General features: G+C 41.1%; 1 protein-coding gene across 1 annotated transcript; it reads right to left on the bottom strand.

Moving 5' to 3' along the window:
* Window positions 1-1277: 1277 nt before the first annotated feature.
* LOC122776953 lies at window positions 1278-22700 on the bottom strand. Its single transcript, XM_044037793.1, has 25 exons — window positions 22628-22700; window positions 16246-16443; window positions 13882-16102; window positions 13590-13784; window positions 13124-13244; window positions 12859-12952; window positions 12450-12536; window positions 11510-11623; window positions 11306-11404; window positions 11015-11166; window positions 10565-10703; window positions 9897-10019; window positions 9618-9815; window positions 8293-8969; window positions 7614-8060; window positions 5956-6205; window positions 5752-5841; window positions 5231-5557; window positions 4977-5147; window positions 4677-4854; window positions 4460-4576; window positions 2852-3157; window positions 2502-2728; window positions 1829-1881; window positions 1278-1625 (listed from the first exon to the last, which is right to left on the bottom strand). Exons 1-24 carry the CDS (start codon window positions 22628-22630, stop codon window positions 1843-1845), a joined length of 6573 nt encoding a protein of 2190 aa, XP_043893728.1. The 5' UTR covers window positions 22631-22700; the 3' UTR covers window positions 1278-1625; window positions 1829-1842.
* Between the last annotated feature and the right edge of the window lie 2481 nt (window positions 22701-25181).

The raw sequence follows: 25181 nt of genomic DNA, 5'->3' as shown, positions 1-25181 counted from the left end.
TCCATTTTTATGTAAATTAAAGGATTTTTTTCCCTCATTGTATGTGTTCTTACCAGCTCACTGACAGTAAGGTTTGCTGTGTGAGTGAGGAAAAAATAATCTCTAAGTAGAGTTGTGTGCTATGCTTAACAGATGATTGGTGCTGATCTGCCTGACCTTGTGACATTTACAGCTCTGGGCTTCTTTCTCGTGCTTTGAATATTGTAAATGACCCGTAAGGCCATCCTGCTGCCAGTCGTTTTGTTCCTCTGCCCACTGGCAGAAGGTATCACTCTATAAAAGCACTACTACTCATTTCACCAGAGTATCGTTCCCTCTGCTGCGTGCAGCCTGAACAGCTCTAAATATTACACCTAAATTAAATGACTGATATGTTTTTATGGGAGATGTTGCCACTGCTTTGCAATGTGGCGTTCTTCCACAAATGGCAAATAAACTGACTCTTGAAATTTAACTACTTCAAATCCAGATACAGTATCAAAACACATTAGCAAGTGGTCTGTCCCTCCTGATCAATGTTTAAATAGTGACTTTCTTTAAAAACAAGTGGCCCAAAAGTAGAAATATCTTCATACACAAATTGATAATCATATATTAGTCACAACACCACCAGAAAGTTATTATATTCTTCATCTGTCTACATTTCCTCTATTTATAGTCATCCACTTGAAGTCTGCAGCTAGTGTCCGGGCTCATGGCCACTGCATAGCTCTGAACATGTGATCGTCCACCTGATACCACTGCATTTTAAGCAACTGCAGACATTTCACATAACCAATAACCATAACCAATTTTCCTGGAATTGGTGACAATGAATTTTACATGAAGCAGCAAATAAAGCAAAGGTTTGAGCTACTTTTAAACATTTAAACATTTGTACCCAAATGTTTAAATGCACTTTTGTAAGTCGCTTTGGATAAAAGCGTCTGCTAAATGACATGTAATGTAATACTTATACCCAGTACATTAAATAAACTACGTTATTCATGACACGTATAATGCGTTGCAGTTATAACGGCTGACAATAAAAACAAATAAAATCATGGTTGTTGGTGATTATCATTCTGCTGTACCTAAAAACTAAACAACTACTGTAAAAAAGACACTTATTCTGTCATTATAAGTTAATGTGTGGCAGTGGGCCACACAGTGGTGCAGTTAGCACTGTCACCTCACAGCAAAAAGTTTCAGTAGTCCAAATCCCACCTCAAAAGAAGTGTGTGCGTGCGTGTGTGCGTGCGTGCGTGCGTGCGTGCGTGCGTGCGTGCGTGCGTGCGTGCACCTTCTCCAGCTTCTCCCCACAATCCAAAGACATGCAGATTGGGTTTAGCTGAATTTGAGACTCTGAATTGATCATATGTTTGAATGGGAGTATGAATGATTTGTCTCTTTGACTCTGAGATGGATTGGTGACCGTGCCTCAGCTGAGAATGGCACCGGCTTCCCCATGACCCTCAGTGGCATATAATGATGGGATGATGTTGCTTTGTTTTGCATTTTGCATGTTAACCAGACCTTGTGACCAGACAGAGCTGAGTGACTCATGACTAACCATGATAAACCATGTGTTGCAGGGTGACTAGAAGATCTCCAGAGGGGCTGAATGGCTCCAGGTGACCAATAACCTGCAATAATATTTAAGTCACATTATTATTAGCGGATAAGAAGAACACTAATAAAGTTTTAAATCATTCAAATATGAATAAATAACAAAAACACAGAAACTTATAAATGTAGCATCACTCCTGATCCAGGGCTTTACTCTACTGTGCTGATGTAAGCGCTGATTTTACTTGTTTATTTAAGAACATCATATAATTACCCTCACCAGTAAATCCATGGTTAAACTGCCGTTGATTTTGCGATAATAATTTCATCATCCTGAAATGGAAGAAAATAGATACTGGAATATAATTCAATGACATTGTCAAAAGTAACCCTGATTTACACAACACTTCATTACGTACTCCTGTTAAACTGTTTAACTCGAATATGTCATCAGCCAATCAAACTGCAGCAAGTCATTGCATTCAGGCATGTAGATATGGTCAAGACGACCGTCTGAGGTTCAAACTGAGCAACAGAATGGGGGAAAACAATTGAATGTGGCATGGTTGTTGGAGTCTGACAGGCTGGTCTGAGTATGGAAGTGCTGATCTACTGGGACTTTCCTGCACAACCATTTCTATAGTTTACTGACAGCGGTCTGAAAAAAAAAGTACATTGAGCAGCAGTTTCTTTGGATGAAAATGCCTGACTGATGCCAGGTCAGAGGAGAATTATAGGCAACAGCAACTCAAACAAACACAGTAAAGGTATGCAAAACACCACCATTGAACACATGACACAAACTTTAAGCACATATGACTACATTAGCAGAGGACCACACGGGGTGTCACTCCTTCTACTTTAGCGTCCTGTGTACCTAATAAAGTGGCCAAGTTTAAGTCCTGTATTAATAACTCTTATATATTATTATATAATTATGCCTTCATGTGTACCTGCACCAGATGTGGGGGTTTGGGTGCAACTCCCAGTATATTTCTGCTCATCAGAGGTGAGCCGTTTGTCCTCAGGCTGGGGGTCCGACACAGTGGTGGGCGGGGCTTTGAACACTCAGACACAAAAGAGGAGGAGTCGTTCACCGTCTCACCGCCAATGGCAGACAGGCAGCTGTGGTTCGAGCTGCTGGGGACGATGCATTCTGTAGAGGATTCAGTGCTGTCAACTGAAAGAGAAACAAAAACATGTATTCAACTACCACAATAGCATCAACTCTATGGGGACTTTAGAAAAATTGGATTTTATTTTCACTTATGAGAAACAGAAAAAACATGAGGCCGAAAAAAACCTTGGAAAATAAATTTACTGAGATGATGATGACTTTTCCACTCGTCACAATTGCGATGAAGTTGATGATGCTGTTGCTGATGAAGGCTGTTTAGTTCAGTGTCTGTCACAGCCTCTGGGGATGAGCAGATGGCAGGACTGGGCTCCACTCCCTGCGACTGGCACCCAGGATAACCAGAAGGTGGCAGTGAGCCCCGGCCAGAGGAGGAGGAAGATTGGCTGAGGGTGGTGGAGGCTGTGCTGCCAGAGCCAATGGAGTGTGGTCGTGGATAGTCTAAGCCCCTGTGTGAACAACACGTCACAGGGACTGACGACACACATAGATAGATGTCATCAATGAAAAAATGATGCACTGGGTCAGTGAGCAATGAGCACACAAGCATGATTACAGTTAATTGGAAATTTAGTTACTTTGTTAGCTTGTTTTGTTTATGTGAAGCTAACAACAATGGTCCAGTGTGTTTTAGGGGAATTAAGGGAATCTGATGGTAAGACTGCAGGTTTTTATCAAGCAGGAGGACTCCTATGCTCCTTTCCCAAGGAAGGGGTGAACATACAGTGGTCTTTGAATGCCACAAAGGATGTAAACACTGTTTCACAACTCCCTCTGCCGTTTCCTTTTTTTTTCTTAATTTAACAAAGAATAAAAATCTATTTTGCAAGAGTTCCGTAGACCCAGGGTTACAACCATTTTAACAAACATAATTATGTACAAAATACAATATATATAAAAAAAAGATCATCTGCAATTATTTAACAAAATTAATATAAAGTGCAATCAGAAAGATGTTTCTGCCTCCAAGTTGTTTACATTCTTATTTTTTTAGCTATTATTTTGGACCCTGTGCATTTATTGTTTTTAATGTTAATGTAAATCGTGAGTTGACTGGTTTATCTTGTCCATCACATTTAATTGCAGTGTTGACTGTGTGTTAACCTGCTTATCATTTAAAAACACTTTATGCATCTGGTTTATGAGGGAGGATAAGCTCTTCCTGAAAAATATGCCACCCTGGCTAGTGTGTCCATTTGTGCTGAAACATGCCGCACAAGATGGCAGTGCCCGCAAAGCAAGGCCTTTACCGAAAGTACATATTAAAAGCTCAAGCTATTCTAAAGCTATGAAAACCAGATACATCTTATTTTCAAGAAATTATACACATGTCAACATAATAGAAGGATAGTCATTTCTGCCAATAAACTCAACTAATTGTCATAAACTGGACCACTAATTGTAAACGTGGTTACTTGTTTGCTTTGTTTGTTGACAATAAAAGCACTAAAAGCTTGTACTTATTCTGTAGCCAATGGCTCTGTGGTCCCAGCTGCTAACATGCCCACAGTTACTCATGCTGATTTTACTTTAGCATATTAGCATTAACATTTGCTTACTATATTAAACAAAGCAAAGCCAGAGCTGATAGGCATTTCTTTTTTTTTTAACAGGTAGTTTCAAAGTCCAATTTTGACCTGATGATGGATGAAAAGTCAGACGATCATCAAAGCTGCTACCATTCATCCTGAGAGGACGGGTTAGTGGGATATTTGAGTGTTGGCCATAGTGGTAGAAGTAAGATGATCTTGACTTAATGTTTGTGCAGCTACTTACTTCTCCCAGGCAGGACACAGCTGACAGCTCGGTCACAAATAGCAGCATCACTGGGTTGAATGTCCATGAAAGGTTTGCGGCCCATTCCCATAAACACCCTCTCCTGCATACGTAGCTCTAGACATGCAATATATTCATATTACATTTTTCATGACTGTAAAACACTGTATGTGAACTGTATGGTAGATAAAAATAAAAGTTATGTTATTGTTAAAACCTCTACTGTGAGTGGCTTGATCCCACAGGATTCTCTCCAGGTCGGTGGTCCAGGCTTTCTTCACCTCCATGCTGGAGGCCTTTAGGGTGTAGGTGTCCTCACTCTTCCTCCTGCGAAACCAGATCTCAAAACACAGGCCACTCACACCAGAGTTATGAGTCATGCCAATGTCACTGGTCTGAGAGAAAGAAGAATGACCAAATCATTTTACTGATCTCTAAATCTCAAACCTACTGTAAATGTTTGAATTATGCACATCAAATTGAAGAGTGCTGAAGCTCTTTCATGTGTGCTGCTGACCTTGAAAGACTGCTTGTAAACATAAACATCATTGCCAACATCCGTCCTCTTCGTCTTGCTGAAGAGGATTAGGTCTTCAAAGAGAAAGATGCGGCGAAGACATTTCTTCTTTTTGAAGAAAACTGTGAACTCATCTTGGCGAATCAGCTGACCCTGCTCCTTTAAATTCACCTAAAAGAACAGAGGAAAATGCAGAGAAACTTAACTTTAAAAAACTTTATAAAAATGTCTGTCCTACCATTTCATTTTCTTACATCACAGTCTCGGATGGCGTCCATGGTGAGCAAATCGTTGCCGTGACGCATCTGAAATCGCACCAGGTCTGCAGCACCCTGGATCTCAGCTCTCACACGCTCCCTCTCACTGCTCGACAGATCAGGCACGTACACACCTGAGCCACATATGCTTTGTGCGCCCACTGAAGATGCAAGCAGTGTATCTTGGATCCTGTCTTTTGGCCTGTACGACCCAGCCAGTGCCAGCATGTCTTGCAAAAGGAGACTGTACTTGCTGATCCTCTGGATGGGCCTCAGCAGGTAGGATGAGAGGTCCATCATGTCCCCCAGCTCCTGCTGCTTCTTCTGTGAGAAGGAAACAAAAAAGACTTTAAAGCTGAAAAGGTTAAGCAAGAGTAGATTAGTTGAAAATATATTCAACAAAAATACGTTCACCAAATAGACTGGACTTATTGCAGTGGAAGATGTAGACACCATTAGCATTTAACCATTAACATTTCTTGAACCACAAACGTTTGAGAAAAAACATAAAACCTTACCTTAAAGATGTCATGGCGACGGTGCAGTATGAGGGCATCTGACTGAGGTTTGTTCTTACTATACAGAGCATACAGGCCAAAACTCTCACTCTGTAGAGACAACCAAAGTAAAACAAAAGAGGAAAATGTATTCCATTAAAGATACCAGTTTTACAATATAAATTCAAAAATAGCTTATAAATAAATCTGTGAGTTACGCCTCACGTGTCTGAGAAAGCAGCGGGCCACCATGGCAGGTTCCCTCTGACAGGCCTCCAGCTCTGGCAGGAAGTAGTGGCTGTGGAAGTTGTAAAGCTTCTCCAGGTTGCCGAAGATGATGCCGCGCTTTCCCCTAAGGTCCTGGGGGATGTCTGGTCTGTCCAGCAGGGGCAGGTAATGGGTCAAGATGTAGCTCAGCGAGCGGACATACTCTCTCTCTGTGACCACCAGCTCTTCCAGTACACGCTGCAGCCTCCTGATGCAACACAAAGTCAACATATATCATCTAAAAGCCAAAAACACACAGTTAACTCATAGACCAAAGTTCATAAATGTATTTCAGTATTGAATCTAGAATTAATGTTTAATGTTTGGACCAGCCTGCTCACTTGTATCTTCCTCGATTATGTCAAAATAAAGTTGAACTTTTGGATATTAATTCTTGAGTTATGGCCAAAACGTGTTTTGAGCAGTCATACTGTTCATCTTTGAGCCCAAGTGAAATGACATTTTCTTCTACAAAGAAGATAATATTCTAATTACGGTTTGTTTGTCTGTCGGAAAGATAAAAACTACTACAGTGATCTCATGAAGTTTTGTGGCGAGCAGGCCATGACCTACTGAAGACCAAATACAATTTAGGATTGAATCTAGACAGATGGGAGTTGTGATTCATTTATCAAACACATGATTGGTTTACCTATTCTTAATAACATTAGTTGTTTGAGAAATGGCAGTAGAAATTGTTACATTATGCACAAAAGTGCCCCTGTTTGCAAATTATATCACAGATTGGGTCATAATTGTTTGGGAAACACTGGTCTAATAGTGCAGGTGAAAGATTTTTATGTTCTTTAACTTGGTGACATAAGGTGAAGTTGCAGAAGTTACACATCATTATCATCAGCTGACTTTTTTCTGATTCATCAGCCACATTTTACATGCACTTTACATGTGATTGAAACAAAACATGCAAAGCATGGATGGATTATAACACAACAGGTCACTGACCACAGAAATAAAATGCTCCCCAAACACAGTGCTTAATTGGGTTTATTCGTTGTCTGCCGCTTTATCATTCACTCACACCAATTTAGAGTAACCAATGAACGTGGGAGAAAACTGGAGTACCTGGAGAAAACCCACCCGCACACACACAGGGAGAACATGCAAACTCTGCACAGAAAGGCCCAGACTGAGACGCGAACCAGCAACGTTCTTGCAGCGAGGCAACAGTGCTAGCCACTGTGCGCTGGGTTCACTGTAGCCTAATTTAACTGTTGAACCAAAGCTGGGATTAGAAAAGCTTGACCCTAATTCTGATTCAGTCCATTCGCATTGTAATCAGATGCTATAGGTCTTTTTGTTACAGTTATCACTTCAAGCTGGGGCACTGTGTCTGTCCAGGCCTGTTAGGAAATCCATCCATGTTGCCAACTTAAAAACAGAAGGAAAAAAAAAAGTCAAAAGAAACAATACCTGTGGAACTTCACTGTCAGCTAAGAGACAGAAAAAGGTGTAAGGGATCTTATTAAGACTCAAAAAACTCATGGGATCAATTTCTCAGCCTCATAGAATATTACTTTGCAGTTTTGATCATTAAGATTTATTCTAAATGAACAGATAATGTAGATTTGACAGATAGAGAACAGTAAGAAACTTACAGGGCACTGCTGGCACTATCCTGTGGATTTGCCAAACAAAACGCCCCCTCAAATCTCCTGATGGGCAGGCTGGAGTGCTTGCAGGATGAAGTCCCATCACCCCCTGCAGCACCACGGTCGCTCACACAGGAGTCATCAGAGCAGAAGCTCCCATGGCGCGAGATCTGGAACTTCTGCGCCTCCTTGAGAATCCGACATGATGGCTGGCCATGGTGTGAGCAGGATGATGGGGGTCGAACGTGGTGCTCTGGAGGAGTGGAGGACTCGGCTGCAGCCACTCCTACGGTGCACGAGTCTTGGCTCATGGATCTCCCTTTGAGACCTCGTCCCCATGGAAACCACTGGCAGCCAACAGTGTGGGACTGGGACATAGCAGCGGCATCTCGATCTCTCCTCGCTCTGCTCGTCTGTCTCCTGCGTACCTCTCTTTCTGCTCTCCTCGCTGATCTACTTTGAAAATGAAACTTGAGTCAGGGAACAAGTGCAGGATCAGGGCTCTTCAAGGGTTACAAAGACCTAATGTGGCGACAAACTCATCTGCTCTCTGAATGAGCTTTATGTGATTGGATCTGAGGACGTATTGAGGACAGGCCGAGACTTGTTTTGAGCTAATGCCTGGTCTACAGCCCTTGATAAAAACCCCAAATAAGTGAGATGGGTTAACAAACAAAATAAATACCTGTTAGGTGATTGTGGAGTGAACTTTGATCCCTGGTTGGTTCCATCATTGCTGTGATCCTCATGTTTGATGATGCTGTTACAGCAAGCAATATTTGTTGAATTAGTGCTGTTGCTCCCCATAACTGGTTTTCTCTTCCCTAAATCCACCGCTCCAGACACAATGCCCTCCCACTGTGGGTGCCGAGGCCCAGGAGTTGATTGTACCACCAGACTCTGACCACCAGGTGGTGTTGTCTGATCATTAGTGCTCACCACATCAACATAATGACATTCACACCAGTTGCGAGAGTCTGGATTTTGGTGATAAATTTCATCCACATCCCGTATCCTCTCCTGAAGCTGCTGTCTGGCCTCCTGACACCTCAGCCAGGCTATGTTCCAGACCCGCATCCCCCTGGAGCCCTGTAGGGCACTGGCCTGGACTTTTACCTCCTGAAATCTCTCTGGGCTGAACTGGAGAAACCGGTCATGAAAATTCTGAAGGATGGAGCCGTCATTGCCTGACAATGGAACACCAGTGATGGTTGTTGGGCCAGAACTATGTGCTGTGGGGCAGTCAGACTGGCCACGAGAGTGGTTGACCACTTCAGGGTCTTGACTTTGATGTTGTATCGGTTGAGAGTTTGTTTGACTCTGGTCCAGGTAATCAGAGCATTCACTGGCCAGAGCTACAGCCTGTAAGTAAAAGAGGTTGTTTTTTAAAATACAAAAGAGTGTAAAAACAGAAAACTAATCAACAAATGGAGTAAAAGCATGACAGTAAAACAGATGCAATCATTTCACGAGTGTTTTTTGCTTGATGTTTAGTTTAAAAAAAGAATAAGAATCAATATCCTGTGATGCTCAGATGAAAACACGTCCAAAAAGTATCAGCACTGTCAGCTCCAGTGTTAGAGTTAAAGAATCAACAAGACTTTTTCATTCACCCTTGAAGTGCTACATTTTTCCCAAAATTATCTAAATGAAACAAAAAATCACAAATGCCTAACCTAAAAGTATATCTTTACCAATGTCAATATTAATATAATACATTTCCTGTACAATTACTTCAAAACCTTTTCATTATTTTCCGATGAAAAGTTTTTATCTTTGTGATTCTCATTTTAATGCTTTTATTGTTTTACTCTGTATATGAATGTCGTTTATTATTATCACAACTATAGCAGTGTGTAAATCTAGTGTTTATTATTATAATAAATAATTAAGATTCCTCTTGTAAAGATAGCATGAAACATCCTTGTGGGCTGCTGTCCCAAAGTGCGTCAGAGGTTTATTTCTGCAGAGTTAAAAAATGGTCTTGTGTTCTTAAAATTTCATACAAACCTGCTCACAGAAATCACACACGTTGACCATGATCTGCAGCGCTCTGCCACAGGCCTCAGCCCTGCTCAGGAAGTCATCCAGGCCTGATGTGAAGGTGCTGACAAAAGTCCTGAATGTCTCTGTCTCTGGGTAGGAGGACCCGCTCCACTGGAGACGCTCTGCCTCTGACACCAACGACATGGCATGGTGCCTTCGATCCTGGGGAAGAAGATGAGGGTGACTCAGAAAGATGGACAGACGAAGGAAAAAAGGACAAAGACATGCAAACTTAAGACTCACATTTGCTTCAATAAGGAAACCAGTGAAGCTGTTCAGGATCTGCTCCAGTCTGTCTCCAGAGTCCTCCACTGATTCAGCCTCCAGCAGGTGGCGCTCACCTTCTATATTATACCACTGCTGCATCTGCAGGGATGGAAAGATGTAAACCATCTGTGTATGCCATGTTTAAAGTCTGTTCTTATATAATGTACAATTTCAAGATATGGAACAGAGGGCCGCTGGTTTCCACTATAATTTTATACCGCTCTGTTGAGAGTGTCAGAAATACTGAGTAAAGGATGGGTAACTATGTCAGCATGTAAGCATAGCATATAATAGGAAAAAAAAATACAGATTTCTATGTACCATCAATCCTTCATTTCCACATGAAAGACTTGCATAGGAGCAATTCTTACACCTCTCTTGTCATTTGAAATTATCTTTCTTTGTTCTTATAATGTTGCCAGACTCTTCAAAGCATTCATTTTTACCAAGAAAATCTTGATAATGAATACACACACTTTAGAGTGGGTTAGACAAACAAACCGTTGTTTTCCCCAAATACACTTTTCTTCATTTGCCTTTCAAAGCTTCCACAATAAATACAAGGTCAAAGCCTAATTTTCCCTGGAAGTCAATTTCACTCTTTATCTTAAAATTGTATGGTCAGACACTTTGCTGTCCAGTACCTGGGTGAAGCATCCCTCCATCTCTCTGACTTGCATCAGGTGCTCCAGGTGTTCCAAGGACACATTAGACTTCTGCACGAGGACATGAACCTGCTCCTCCATGTGGTTATACAGGCTGGTCACCGAGTCCACTGCATCACTGCAGGTGTGAAGAAGAAACAACACAGTCTTGACACACAGATATTTAAAATAAAAAAAAAAACGACACATTTGTGAAAGGCTTATTATGTGCAATTATCAATCAAATAAAATATAAACCATATAGCTTTTTTGACCACACTGATGCATATTTTATGTTGTCTGAGTGTTATTGCTGTTGGCACAATGTTAAGCCAGTCAGTCGAATCAGTACATGTTTATGTTACACCAGACAGAATAATGAATCACATGGTATAACTGGCCCTTTGAACAGCTATACCATGAGAGCAGGAGTTTTTCCTTGCTGCTAACCTGAGGTCGTCACAGTGCGGATATTTCAGGTCACTCTCCCTCCTCAGCCTGGCCAGGATGGCCCCACCCTCTCTCTGAAGACTGACCAATCTGCTGTCCTCCAGCACGTCCTTCATCAGAGTCCTCTGGTCCATCATGCACTGGTGCACACTCTGTTAGACAAAAAACATTTTTTACTCCTGTATACCAAGGATTTCAAAAATAGCTAAGCTGCTGGTTAGGTTTATCTTGAAAGCTTTGCTTTATGCCCCAAAATGCCATCATGAGAAAGAGTGAAAATACAGAAGGTACCTGGACAGTGTCCATCCTCTGGGGCTCCTCTAACTTACTAATGGCACTCAGCAGCAGGCTTGATGCCTCATGAAGATCAGATACAAAAGGGAAGAGTTTCTGGAGGATGGAAATTGTGGACACAAATCAATTGTGAGCATTGAAGACATACAATTCCTCTTATTGGAGAGGAGAGGGGTGGAGGGATAGAGAGAAACAGGTCACCTGATGCAGCTCCATCCAGTCATAGTAGCTGTGACACAGCGTGCCATCTAGATGGGAGCTCAACTGACTCCCCTCCACCAGCTTCAGCAAGGCTTTCATCGATAAAGTGTCAGTCTGCTCAAAGGAACAAATGTCAGAGTAACAACCAGAATGTTTGCACACCAACAGCTCTAGATCAACAAAAATACATTGACTAAGTTGCTCAGTAGTGCCATGTCTGCAGAATATTCTTCTCAAGCTTTTTCAAGATGAAACCATACATGGGAGACCCATACAAAAATATGCTTTCAATGAACAAATTTTGAACAAAACAAGCTTTTAATGTATTTTTTTATTTATAAACTCACCAGCGCCAAATGGTCAAATTTTGGTTTCTTTATATTTTTATTTGTATCTTAGGCGTCTTGCCAAGAAAAAATTATGTATATATATATGTATATATACATACATATATATATACACATATATATACACACACATATATATATATATATATATATATATATATATACACACACATATATATACATATATATATATACATACACACATATACATATATAAGGTCATGCCTTAAAGTAAAAATGTCTCATTGTAATTATAACTGTGCACATGTGACAGGTACGTCTGCAAATCAGAAACAGAAACAACCAGTAGTTACTCCTAAAGGTGACAGTCAGCTGATAATAATATGCTGTATTGGGTTAGTGTAAACTGTGACCTGCTGGCTCCACTAGAGGAAAGACCTTTGGGTAAAAGTTCTTTCTAGTATATTTGTCATGATGTTGCACCAAAGAAATCCATATTTAAGATGTTTAGTTGGTGTTGGCCATCACCGGCAAATGTGACAAAAAATACAGGTTGACAACAATGAATAACAAGCACCACCAAAATGTTAACCCCAAAATTAGACTTGTGGTGGGTAAAAAAAAAAGCTCACCTGGACTCCAGGACATCGCTCGGGACGTAGACTGTTGTCTTTGTCCACCAGCAGCACCAAACTGTTTAGCACTTGGGGACTGTGCTCCTGCAACAGGAATTACAATCAGTAATTCCCACTGAATTACAATGTCGAGTGTGTGACTTTGGTAACAGAATACAAACACGCTGGAATCAAGACGATTCCAACCAACATTAAAAAACAATCATAGTTTCTAATAAGAAGTATATTATGGAATCATTTGTGTGTAATTGTATGTGTTTTTTTTTTTTACTACACATAGCTATTATTAATGATTTTTAGAGTAAATGTCACTTGCACCCATGTGTTTTCAGGAACCCTCCGGTCTGAGACCACATTAACACACAAACATCAGCTCACTGTTCTGATCTGCAGTCATGCTTCTTACCTGAAGAGCCATCAAGGCCTTGTAGACCTGTGGTCGAGGACTTGTCTTCCTTGCATCAAAAATGAGTGTCAACCCAGCTTCTCTGATTTCTCTTCTACAGACAGAGATAATAATAAAAAAAAGCAAATAAGAACAAAAGAGTGGACATAACACAACAGACGAGACCACAGAGATGTCAAAACTCCCACCAAGTACAATTGATTTGTTTTCCTTTTTTACTGGATCAACTGATTTATTGATTGACTAGAGGGACGCCACACCTTACCTGGTGATCAAGTGGAAGTAGAGCAACATCTGACAGAGCCCCTGGCTTGTTACAGCTGGTCTCCACCCTTGGTGGTCACCATAGACTTCAACAATTGCCCTGCCTGTCCTGTCTCTGCCGCCTGTAGGGGTCAGAAAGAAACAACAAGAAGATATTTTATTGAAATGCTTATGGGGACTTTTCACAAATCATCAGTCTCAACTTAAAAAAACAGCCAGGTAGCGAGAAGGTCAACAATCCCACTGAAACACCTTCTAGTGACACAGTACAGAATGGATTCAAAAGTACAATTTTCATTAACACACTATTCAATTCCAGAGTGCAGAGTGAATTGGTATGAGCTTAATAAAAAGGAAATCACCATGGACTAAAGTGCTAAAAGTCAGAAGGACAAACATTAGAGACATAACATATTCGAAAGGTCAGAACTTGTATGTTGATGCTAATATAATTTATTGGAGCTTACCTGTGAGAGCTGCTACTCCCAGGTAGATTAGGTGGGCTGTGGGGTCTGGGGATCCCAGGGGGAGGTGGTCAGGTCTGGGACAAGCAGAGACAGGCTGGAAGAACTTCTGCATGTCTGCTGCTGCTGGTGGATCTGTCTGAGACGGGTTCTCCAGTGGATGATGGTTTCTACTGGTTGTAAATATATTGCCAGGATCTGAGGAAAGTGGAGGGAAGCTGCTGAAAACTCAACAAACTCTCCAATCTGTTAGAGATTGGATTTGAGTAAAACATGCAACAACATAACTCTGTACCTGGAATTACCAGCCTCCTTCTGTTGATCTTTGGTGAAACCAGCCCAAAGGCTGTGCTGTTTTTACATTTGACCACATGCAGCTGAGGAACCTCTGCACAGGCATCATTGGTTTCTCTTCTCCGGACCTTTTGACCTTCAACAATGACCAGTTCACACTTCTCTGAGGTGTCCACCACAGCTGTGGAGAGGGACGAACATCTTCCATCGGACACAGATTCTTGTCGGTTTTGTGGCACCTTAGGATAATTGGAAATGTTTGGACCCACCCCTGAGGAATTACTTCGGTTTCCTAATCTTTCACGAGGCATGAGGTTCATGTTAATCCCTGAAGTTTCACTTGAACTGAACTGTAATCCAGGATGTTTGGCATAGATTCCATGAGACTGCCAAGGATCATTTGAATTTAACAAATCTTTAGTGTGTATCCTTGGTCCTGCTGCTGAAATGTTCCCATTCACAGGTTTGGCACAGTGTGCATACCCTGGTTTCCTGAATAGCACTGTGTTGTTTTTGGCAGGCTGATGTGATCGATCACCATATTTTAAAGGATTTGCGCCCCTGTGCTCTGTGCAGGGAGCAATGTGTGAATCTCCTGGTTTCCAACATGGACCAGTGTTTTTTTCTCCCGACTCATTACAGATGGTTCCACTGAAAGGAGACTGGGTTTGGTTTCCAGAATCACACCACACTCCTTGAACATTACACCAAGGATCCACTGTTTTAGTCCCTGTTGGCCTCTGACTGTCAACACACTGTGAGACATCACCATCCTCCTCCACCACAGCTAACATACTCCCCCCCTCTGTTTTCTGTCCAATGGTGACAGGGTTTTTTAAAGCAGCCTGGTAGGAATCCCTGTATCGACACCTCAGGTCCTGAGCTCTAGAAGACTTTCCACCTTGTCTCCTTTTCATGCATGGAGTACAGGGTTTCTCAGAAAAACGGACAGTACGGACACACTGAGAGGGCTCCTGGGAGTCAGGGTGAAAGTGATCTGACTGGGAATGATGGGGAGCAGAAGGAGGTCCTGTCTCTGTGGACACATTGTGCATTAATGCTGCAGGAGCCTCTGATCTAGAATGATTGTGTGTTTGTGGATTTGAAGGTAATTGCACATGCTCTAGAGGTGGCATCTGTGGGTTTGGCTGCCTCTGTGATTGCCTGTATGGCTCTAACTGTGCATGAGGTTGCATTTGTGCTCGTCTCTGTGCTTCAGTTTGTGTGTGCGGCTGCATTTGCATCCCTAACTTCTGTTTTTCTTCAGTTACGAACTGACACTTAGAAAAAAGCATAGTTGCCTGGAGAACATCAATATATTCGCCTTCCGCTGTGATCTGGCCTACCTGCACACTCTTATCTTTATCAGTATTTTCATTAAGAACACTCTTGTCTGCAACTTTACATATATTTGTACTTACAGGAGTGTGTGTACTTGAAACAGCAGTTGTTATTGCCACTGTATCTGACCTAGTGATGCGGCTGTCCCACGTATTTGGGGACACCCAGCCTATAGGCTTGGGCTCCGTTTCAGTTTCTTTCAATTTGACCAGCCTACATGAAGAAGAAGCAGTGGTAGCATCCACCAAGCAGAGTGACACAGCAATGCCGTGCTTTGCTGGACAAATTCTGGTCTCCACGGAGAAGGCAGAGGCATGTGAAGAAGATGATGAAGCTGAATTTTGACTGGTTACATTACAGTGTTTTGGTGCAGATTCCTTTGCAGGGGAAAGAGGAAATGAACTATTTGATAAAGATTTATCAGAAAGATGAGGAGAAGGAGAAGGAAGCAGAGGTTGTAGAGGAGGAGGAGGAGCAGAGGCCATACTACTTCCACACTGTGGCACATCCACAAAATCAGGCACAGCCACCTGTACCCATGGTAACCTCACCACTCCCTGTTCCCTGGCAAGCAGGCATTGTCTGAGAGGCGTTCCATGACGGCCCTGATTGATCTCCTTTAACCACCCAGAGCTGAATATACAAGGATAGGACGTTTCAGGGATTGGGGTCTCCTCAACTACTTCCACTCTGAGCCCCTCCTCTTCCAGGAGGCTGCAGATCACGATGCGAGCTGATTGGTCACAAAATGGTGCCACCTGAAGGTAAAAGTCACCGGGCTGAAGTAGCTGGGGGTTGATCGGAGCAAGATGAACAACGACTTGATCATGTAAACACAGAGGCCATCCCTCATAGAGGAAGAGAACATTAGAGTATTGAGCCTGAAAAGAAAATTACAGGAACGTTTTCAGTACACATAACTCTATATTAATCCAGCAAGATGATCAGTTTTGTTTGTTTATATCTATTAAAACTGAATGGATTTGCCAAGCACAGAAGTGCAGCATACAAGGCAGTGACTTACACATGCAGCCTGCTGCACAGTGTCTAAGATGTGCTTGGCCGGGACCAGAAAGTCAAGCAGGCACCGCAGGGCGTCTCCCTCAAAACGACTATCAATGATTTGGAAGAGCTGGCTGAGGAGAGTGGGTGCAGTAGCCTCGAAGGGGGGGTACAGCACCGACAGCACGTTCTGGATGGAGCCTTCCAGAGAATCTAGGTTCTGAAGACAGAGAAGAAACAGGACTGAGGATTCACATAATCACTGCTCACCAGTCGGGTAAGATGATATTTAAATGACAAATGAGTCACTAACTTCTCGAATTTAAACTTCATAACAGTGATTCCAGAATATCCACATAAATCACATCTTCAGATGCACAGCCAAATTTAGCTACGATATAAATTAAATGTTTCATTAAAAAATTAAAAAGCAAAACAATGAAGTACTTTGTTTTTAAATATTGCAACAAACGATTATGTTTATGACATTTTCTGGGGATGTAGGATATGACCCAAGGAAAATACATGATGGGATTTAGATGGTAATCAGAATATGGATTCAGGATTGTTTAGATTTTTTAAACATTAACCTTGCAAGATAGGGGACTATATTGTCACCATGGCAAAATGAGGTTTGCAATCTCCGAGTGCTGTCTTCAGTTAACTTCTTGTGCCAGTTTTGTCCATGATCCAGAGCTACAGCAAAAGTAGAAAATCCAAACTTCTGAGAAGTCAGAACCAAAACAAAACTCAATTGTTTTTCTAGTTTTATTTTGACTTTGATATGACCCAAATCCCCTGTAATGTTCAATGAAGCCAGACAACAAGAAACCTGGAGTGAGTTGCTTTCATTTGTCTGACACCTGAGAGTAAATTACAGAGGCCTTGTCCTCAAACTTGTGACCTGCTAAGAGAATAGCTACACAAACATAAACAATCTGTGCTCGTCATTAAACATATAGTCAGCCAGTCTGACAGCAAACATCCAAGTAAACACAGAATGTGATGCCTGGTTTCAAGGCTTGCAAGCCTTCTGGTTTATGGTTTCACATTCCCTTTGACCTGAACTCATAGACCACTACCCACTTTTAGGACCTGCTTTATTTAGCCCAGCAAAGGCCACGGGCAGCAGACCGCAGGGGGTTAATGTATATTCATGCATGGAGAGGCTGCGCAAAGCTATATGGGAGCAGGATGGGTGATGTGTGAATGTCAACGCATAGTAGGAATGTTGGTGCCCTGTTTTTCCCGAAGTATGTGTTGTATGAGATTACACCAGTGTCGGTGTAAAAGAAAGTACCAGGGAAACCATGATGTTAACAAGTTAGTCTTATTTGGTTTTCTCCTCTGATTCTCAATCTAAACAACAAAACCCACCAAAAACATTTGCAATTAACTCTCCATTCATATTTGTTTCCTTCTCATTGAGATTTAGTTTAGACAAATCATTCCCCTCCACTCCAAGTGCCTCAGCTGTAGTGATGGAGACAACCAAACAGATATAGAAGGTGGAAACTGAAAAAGATGAGGTAAGAAGACTTGATGAATTTCATTCACAATGCTCACTGCCTTTTCAGTCCTATTATTTGTTCTGCTCCTTTAAAAAGGAAAACCTGACATTGCTGGCCTTCAAAATGCCACAAGACTTGCAGGATTAACAGTGATTTCTGTCTTACTCAATTTTCCTTCTGTATATCCCAGGGTCTGTTCACTGTTTCTCCTCTCAAGCAACAATGCACATAACTACCCTCTCTGTCTCATCCCGTTACAACATTATCTAAAAATGCTGGACTCTCAGCCAATCTCCAGCTCCCACAGCTTCAGAGAAAAGCACTGTGACTCAGAATTTTCTGGTTAGTCTGGACACACCCTGCTGGGACAAAGCATGGTGATGGTCATCATGATAATCTGAAGAAGATGAAGGAGAAGGACACTGATAAAAGCAGTGGTGGTTCCTGTCAGATAAGAGGAGCATGTGGATGGTTATAGAGTGTACTGTGTATAATATGCAGTAGTATTTGATGTTATTATTTGATGTTATAGCCAAATGAATAAACATGAAAAGCTAAAAATCGTACAAGGGTGAAATTTAACGTTTTACTGTTGCTTCCATGGGTAAGACTTAAATAATGACCATTTCCTGAAAATGTAACACTGTAAAACCTTCCAAACTTTGTTGAGTGTATTTTATTACTGTGTTTATTTGAGAGTCAGTTTCCAGTATGTTGTTGTGTATGAGTAGGTTGTATAGATTGAACTCTCTGCCCACGGCAGCATACTGTTGCTGCAGATTCACACAGCTCTATATAAACACCCAGATCTCTCTCACTCAGCCACTGAAATAAATGACGACGCTCACATTACTGTGGATAAGATGTCCTAGTGTGGGAGCTGAGGACAGTTTGAATATCTCTGTCCAGTATCATTATGAAACAGAAATAGTCTTGGCGCATTCCTGATGTCAAGCGGCTTCCTTCCCGGACAAGAAAAAAATCTTTCACTTTGAAAAAATTAAATAATTCATGGCGACATTCCTGTGGGACATTTATCTCCTTATACAGCAAGTCTTGAATCGTGACGTTTATAGTATGTTTATCTGCCTTTTTCACTTGATCGTATCTGATAGAGAATGACAAGACATCTAGGAGGGGTAGAGCGGCTGATATGCAGTCCCAGGCCTTATTTGAAACAAAGATTTTTGATGGCAACCAAGTAAACTAGGTCACATGCTAAGTGCAATATTACGTTTACATTACTGATATTTTCTAGACCTAATGGTTTATATTCTGATTACAGATAGATGAGGACAAACTACTTGTTGGCAGAAATTACAAAAGCTACACTGTTTTCTCAAAGAATAAAGAATGATATTTTGGGGAAAATAAATAAGATAAGCAGACACACTTCATTCATTAAAACTATTAAATCCCCCACTAATGCTGATATACTGTGACAAGGACAGTTTGAAAAGCGTAGTTTGTGCATGGAAACCATTTTTTGCTATTAAATCCATTAAATCATACAGTAGGTGAACAGCAGGTACAGTAGGACTCACTCACAAGCTAAGCCAGTCACTGAAAATGACAACTTTCTCTCTGAACATGAAATCTGACCAAGAAATACTAATGGTGACCAAAAGAAATCTTAAATATTTTGTCAATCTAAAGTTCCATTGGACAGGAAATAGATGACCTCTGACACATAAGTGACAAAACACAGAGCAATCCTTAAAACAAAGCAGAGCCTCACACCAGGATCATGACAACACATAATCAACATGTGAAACATGGTCCAGGCGAGCTGCTGAAGATCAAACTGAGCATCAGAATGAGAAAGAAGACACTGCTGATGTACTGGGATTTCCATGCAAGGATTTACAGAGAACGGTCCGAAATTATCATGTTTTCAGCAGTGAAAATGCTGAAATGTGAATGGTAAGATTTGTTTGGAGTGGAGATGATAAGAAAGTAAGATAGTTAGCAGTAACTCAAATCAAACCATTCATTACAGCCAAGGCATGCAGAAGATCTTATCTTATCTCTCATCAACCCATCCATCCGTACAATGCTTAAATCCCACCAGATATTATGCATGAGAGAGGATAGTCAGCCTAACCTGAGTCTCATGTGTCGGAGGCGGAACTGGAAGCTGAACATTTGATCATCATTTTGATCCTTTCTGTAGTCCTTTTGTGTTTTTTTATCGTTTGTCTGCATGATCGATAAATCAAGCTGTATTGTATTGTCTTATGTAACCTTCTTAGTGTTAATACACTATTTGAACACTTTTTGTCTTTAATTTCTAAGCAGCCATTTTGAATGTGTCTCAAATTGTATCCTCAAATGACTTAATTTTTTACAGTTGTCAGATAAAAATACACATCATAAAAGACTCCTGTCTCCTAACCTAAGTATGTTTGTGTAAATAATTGAAATCTCTACGCTATTCAAAACTTAAAAATGGGCAGCATGAAAGTAGATCAAGGGAAGAACATTTTGTCATGGAGGTTTCTTGGAACAAATGGACATACCTCATAAAAGACACGGCATTGTAGCTTTTAGCCTAAAAGCTGCACCTTTAAACAAAAAAGGTACAATGAGGTCACAAAAGGTTATTTTTCCAAGAGCAACATCTTAAAGCCTTCTACCTCAATTCACCCAGTAAAACCCAAGCAAACCCAGGCACAAACCAAATCTGGAGTCACACTGGAGTTTGACACAAACAGACTTAACATTACAGTACATGACTATGAGAAGGCCAGAAGGTATAGTTAGTAGTCACACAGGGATCAGCAAATTGGAGCTTACAGAAGGCAAACACTTATGATTGCAGCCTTGAACAGCACGGCGGTTTGAAAGTAACTATAAAGTGGTTGACAGGAGGCAGAGAGGCCTGTGTTTAAGTCATTAAATGCATGTCACAGAGTTATGTATGAGCTGCAACTTTAAGCACATCTCGAACTCTTCACGAGTGAGTTAACGTAGCTGTGCCGTGAGTGTGTATGTGTGTGCCAGATGAGTTATTATGCCAAAGTGTGGCTTGGCTTGCACCGACAAACGTCTCAACTGTAATTAGCCCACAGCTGCGCTTAACGTAAGTCACACCAGACAATCAGCAAAACAGGTGAAAACAGTACTTAGTCATGTTGGTCAGAACTTACGCTACAACACATGACATCAAAAATCTGTCACATTCTTGCCTAAAATGATCCCGGCAAAGGGTGACATGGCCAAAAATGCTTTTAAAATCATGTTGATATCCATAATTATCATGCTAAAATGTCAGATAATTAAATTGAAAAAGATTGCTCATGAGTGACAGTTAATGAAACCAATTTAAATTTGAACAAACATCAGATTTATATATATTAAACCTTTGATATTTAATAAAATTATACCACAATATATGTTGCTACTGAATTATAGCTCTGCCCTATGCAGGCACATAAAACTCAGTGAATGGCTAATGTTAGATTCTCTAAAGGGAAATGATCAGTGCACATTTCTTCTTTAAGAATAAAAGTGAACTCTTTGTAGTTGTACATTTGCGAGATTTCATCACTTTTAAAGGTTGCCTCTCACCCAAATAAGCTGCACTTACAACTAAAAGTTACTGTAACGGAAAACAATCTTAGTATAATCAGAAATGTTGCCGTGGTCTCTGAATGCAGATTCCCGCTTAAAGCAGCAAGCACACACTAGTGGGCTCCAGGTACAGGAGAGGCAATGACTTGTATTTTTACAAACTAAGCTGCCGAGTTGACTGTTGTGTATTTTCCCATTGCATCACCAGGATGGGACAAGGCGTCTTTCTGCGGAGGGAGAAAAGATGCTCTGTGTAACCTGGTCAACACAGGAACAAATACCCACTGAGGTCACTCTCAAAGCAGGAATAGTCAGGTTTATGGTTTCAACGACATAACATACAGGAAACAGGGCGAGGAAAATAAAACACACACACACACACACACTCGAGGCGAGATGCGTGCATGACGCAGTGTACGTCCTGCCAAATCAAACCTGTCCAAGAGCTGGGCGGGTATTTTAAAAATTCAGCTCTCAACATAACACCCTCCCTGTCTGTGAGTGCCAAACAAAAATCTTCTTCATTTAACAATAATGCACAGAAAAGCACATTCATTCTGGAATTAGTATGTGCAGGCTGGGAATCTCAACAGGCCAAAATAACATAAAACGTTGGCTTTCCCAAATGAAACAATTAAAAACATTGCTTTCCAACATCCCCTTCACCACTTTGTGACGCTGGACGATAGTTTCTTCATACCAGTGCTGCTCTAGCTCTTGAATGACTCACATGCCAGTAAGTTGGGATCCAGGAAGGAGGCAGATACAGTGGCTGGTTTGTAAATTCTGCCTTAACACTCAGTAACCTGAGACTGGCTTCACCTTGAGTCAAAACACTATGCTGTATGCTGTACACAGTCCAAGTACAGGCAAGTTTTGACATAAAAGCAGATGTAATGGATAAATAACTATGTGGGACCATTTAAAAAAATAAAATAAATACTGTAACCATGTTTAAAAGTTAAGACATGCATTATAAGATGCTGAGAGCTGTTAATGACTTTCAAGATTCATTTAGTTTAAATGTCATTACATTACATATCACAGTGAAATGTGATGTCTTGTCATCCTGTTTGACCATAACTTAAAAAAGAATCTTGACTTAGAAGGCACGTATGAGAAAATTACACAAGTGATCCATTAAACACATGTTGTTCAAGACTTTCGAACCATCCTCAACAAAACACTTCCTTCCGTTGTCATGTCACAAAAACACAGCTACTCTATCAGCCAGGCGGCAGAACATTTATTTAAGCAGAGATTTTAATCTTAACCGTGTGTTCAAGAAAATGCATGACAGCAAGAATATTGTCACATTACCATCTTCTTTTCTGCGTGCTGTTATTCCCATTCATCACAACAGCAGTGGAAGCTGAAACAATCCAAAAAGGAGTCACAGTCATCTACAGAGCTGCTGCTGCTCCTGCTGCTCGGCGGCTCTCCAACCAAAATGAAATCCATTCTGCGCAGACACTCCTTCACAGCTGAGTGAGTGTGGACAACCATGAGCCAGCTGGATGAGCATTCGTCAAGTCCTCAGCTGCGCTGAACTTAAATGTGATTTGTCTCGTTTCCTCCTTCACTCTGTTTCTGTGTGTCTCTGATTTAAGGAGCTCTCCCTGCCCTCTCTGACTCTCCGTGTTTGCCCTCTCCCTCTCAAAGAGTGGCGGGTGCTATGTTTGTCAGCGAGGGGCAGTGTGACCAAACATGAGAAGAGGTGAGTGAGGGACTGAAGGATGTAGAGACAGAAAGACAGAGACATCCATGTGGCATGTAAGCACAAAGTCTCAAATGCCTCTGTGGTGGCATGTGTGTAACACCATGCTTTATACACGCACACGCACAGAGCACCTTTAAAAAAACAGAGTTTTGCAAAGTGCTTTTACAGACAAGAAACAAGGAACAAGTAATAAGTGAATAAAATTAAAGTGATAACGGTAATTAAAAATTAAAAGTTAAAATACATAGGGGATGATAACTGTCAGTTTCAAGGGTCAGGATAGGGGGTAAGACAGATAAGTATGAAATTTAATTAATAAATAATGCATGTCCTCACAGCACAAGTAATACATGCCCACACACACACACACACACACACACTATAATTATAATTACCTATACTGCCTGCAGGGAACATGATCTTGATACCATCAAATAATTAATAATAGCCTACCTGTAAAGGTTTTTTAATAATAAACAATAATAATAATAATAATAATAATAATAATTGTAGAGGGTTAATTTTCAATAAAACCTGGTTTACGCATAATAAAAAAGACAATTTTAAACACATTGTCCACGACTTCTTCCACCACATGAGCGTCAATCCTAGCACCCTGGACAGTTCACCGGTCCATCACAGGGCCACATAGAGACGAACAACCATCCACTGTTACACTCACACCTATGGTCATTTTAGAGGGTCCAATTAACCTAATCTGCATGCTTTTAGACTGTGGAAGGAAACCACAGAACCTGGAGAAAACCCATGCAAACACAACGTTGTATTCCTGTGGCTGATCAGTGGCTGATCAATGTTTGATGACACCTAAAGATTTTGATCCTTCAGCTTAACACAAAGTAGGGTGTTACACATGAACTGCATCTAACCCAGCAACAGAAACAACATTTTAATCATCATCATTATCAAATGTAAAGTAAAATGTAAAAGTATCTATCAAGAGTTTCTTGTCCTCTGCTTTGACATCAGCAGTTGAGAAAATGTCCAGAGGACAAACGTATGTACAGTAGATGATGTTGTCACTGCTGTCTTCATGCTCCTCCCTCCCCCTCCTGCCTCTCTCTGGTCCTGCTCCTAGCTCTGTTAATGCACTGACTCAACTGTGTCATCGCAAGTAACAAAGTGACAGAGAGAGAGAGCTGGAGAATGGAAGGAACAAGAGAGACAGGGAGGAGGATGAGAGAGGATAAAAACAGTGTTTGTGTGCATGTGTGTGTCAGCATGATGTGGCATTAAGCTCGAGATGAGGGAGCTTGTCCTCGCCAGAGGAGAGAGAGTGTTGATTCAACTGGTTGGAGCCAAATCCTTGTCGTCCTTGTCCTCATCCCTCCATATCCCTCACTTGCTCTCTCAAAATCCCATTCTTACTAAGTCTCGTTCTCCCTCTCTCAATTTCATGCTTACATATTATGAACGAGACATTTTTACTTTAATCCCCGCTTCTTTGTGAGGTCATTATTGTGAATCACAATCTGCACAGAACTGCTGTTTGCCTGGTTAAAAATAAATCCACATTCTGCGCGCGTATGTGTGTCTTTGTCCTCAGGAACTATCTATTCACCCTTGCAGAGAACGACAGCTGCCTAACTCTGCACTTCCAGAGTATGTGGACATGTAGACATGGGCTAGAGTGCGCGTAATGTTGAAATGAAAGTAACATTACAACTGTATTTTTATTCCTCGAGTTGTTGTTGCACATCAGACACAGACAACTTTCATTTCCCAAGCAATTTCTGTTTGGTCACTGTAATAAATGTCTGTAAGGACACACACTGGTACATATCTGGATACAGGAGTGACAAAACTATATACTGCGATATATTGGAATATTACAAGCAAGGTGTTATATTGTGATGTCTATCACAATATATGTCTATTTTAACAAAGTTTAAATGTTTTTATTTATAGTTTTCTTTGACTTGTGAAACAACAGCTAAACACAGTATTGCTGACCTCTACTGCCACCCACTGGCTTTATTCCACATTGCATCTGTTCGTGTCTCAAGACTACCATCACAACATTGGTGATGGCATGGTGTCCTCATTCAGATGTTGCTGAATCGAATTACGCATCAGCAAGTTGTACAATATTCTTCCGTATCCGTTTCATTAGCACAGCCCTACTGCTAACTA

Source organism: Solea senegalensis, linkage group LG11, assembly GCF_019176455.1.
Source record: "Solea senegalensis isolate Sse05_10M linkage group LG11, IFAPA_SoseM_1, whole genome shotgun sequence".
Lineage (NCBI taxonomy): Eukaryota > Metazoa > Chordata > Actinopteri > Pleuronectiformes > Soleidae > Solea > Solea senegalensis.
The sequence above is the reverse complement of the archived record's forward strand: the minus strand, read 5'-3'. Positions and strand labels throughout refer to the sequence as shown.

Bases quoted from the DNA above. Each gene is read 5' to 3' on its own strand.
- LOC122776953 (XM_044037793.1), bottom strand. The intron at 4,855-4,976 runs GTCAGCAGCACA...TCTTTCTCTCAG, and splicing joins TTTACAAGCAGTCTTTCAAG to ACCAGTGACATTGGCATGAC. The intron at 2,729-2,851 runs GTTTTTTTCGGC...TTTCTCTTTCAG, and splicing joins CAGTAAATTTATTTTCCAAG to TTGACAGCACTGAATCCTCT.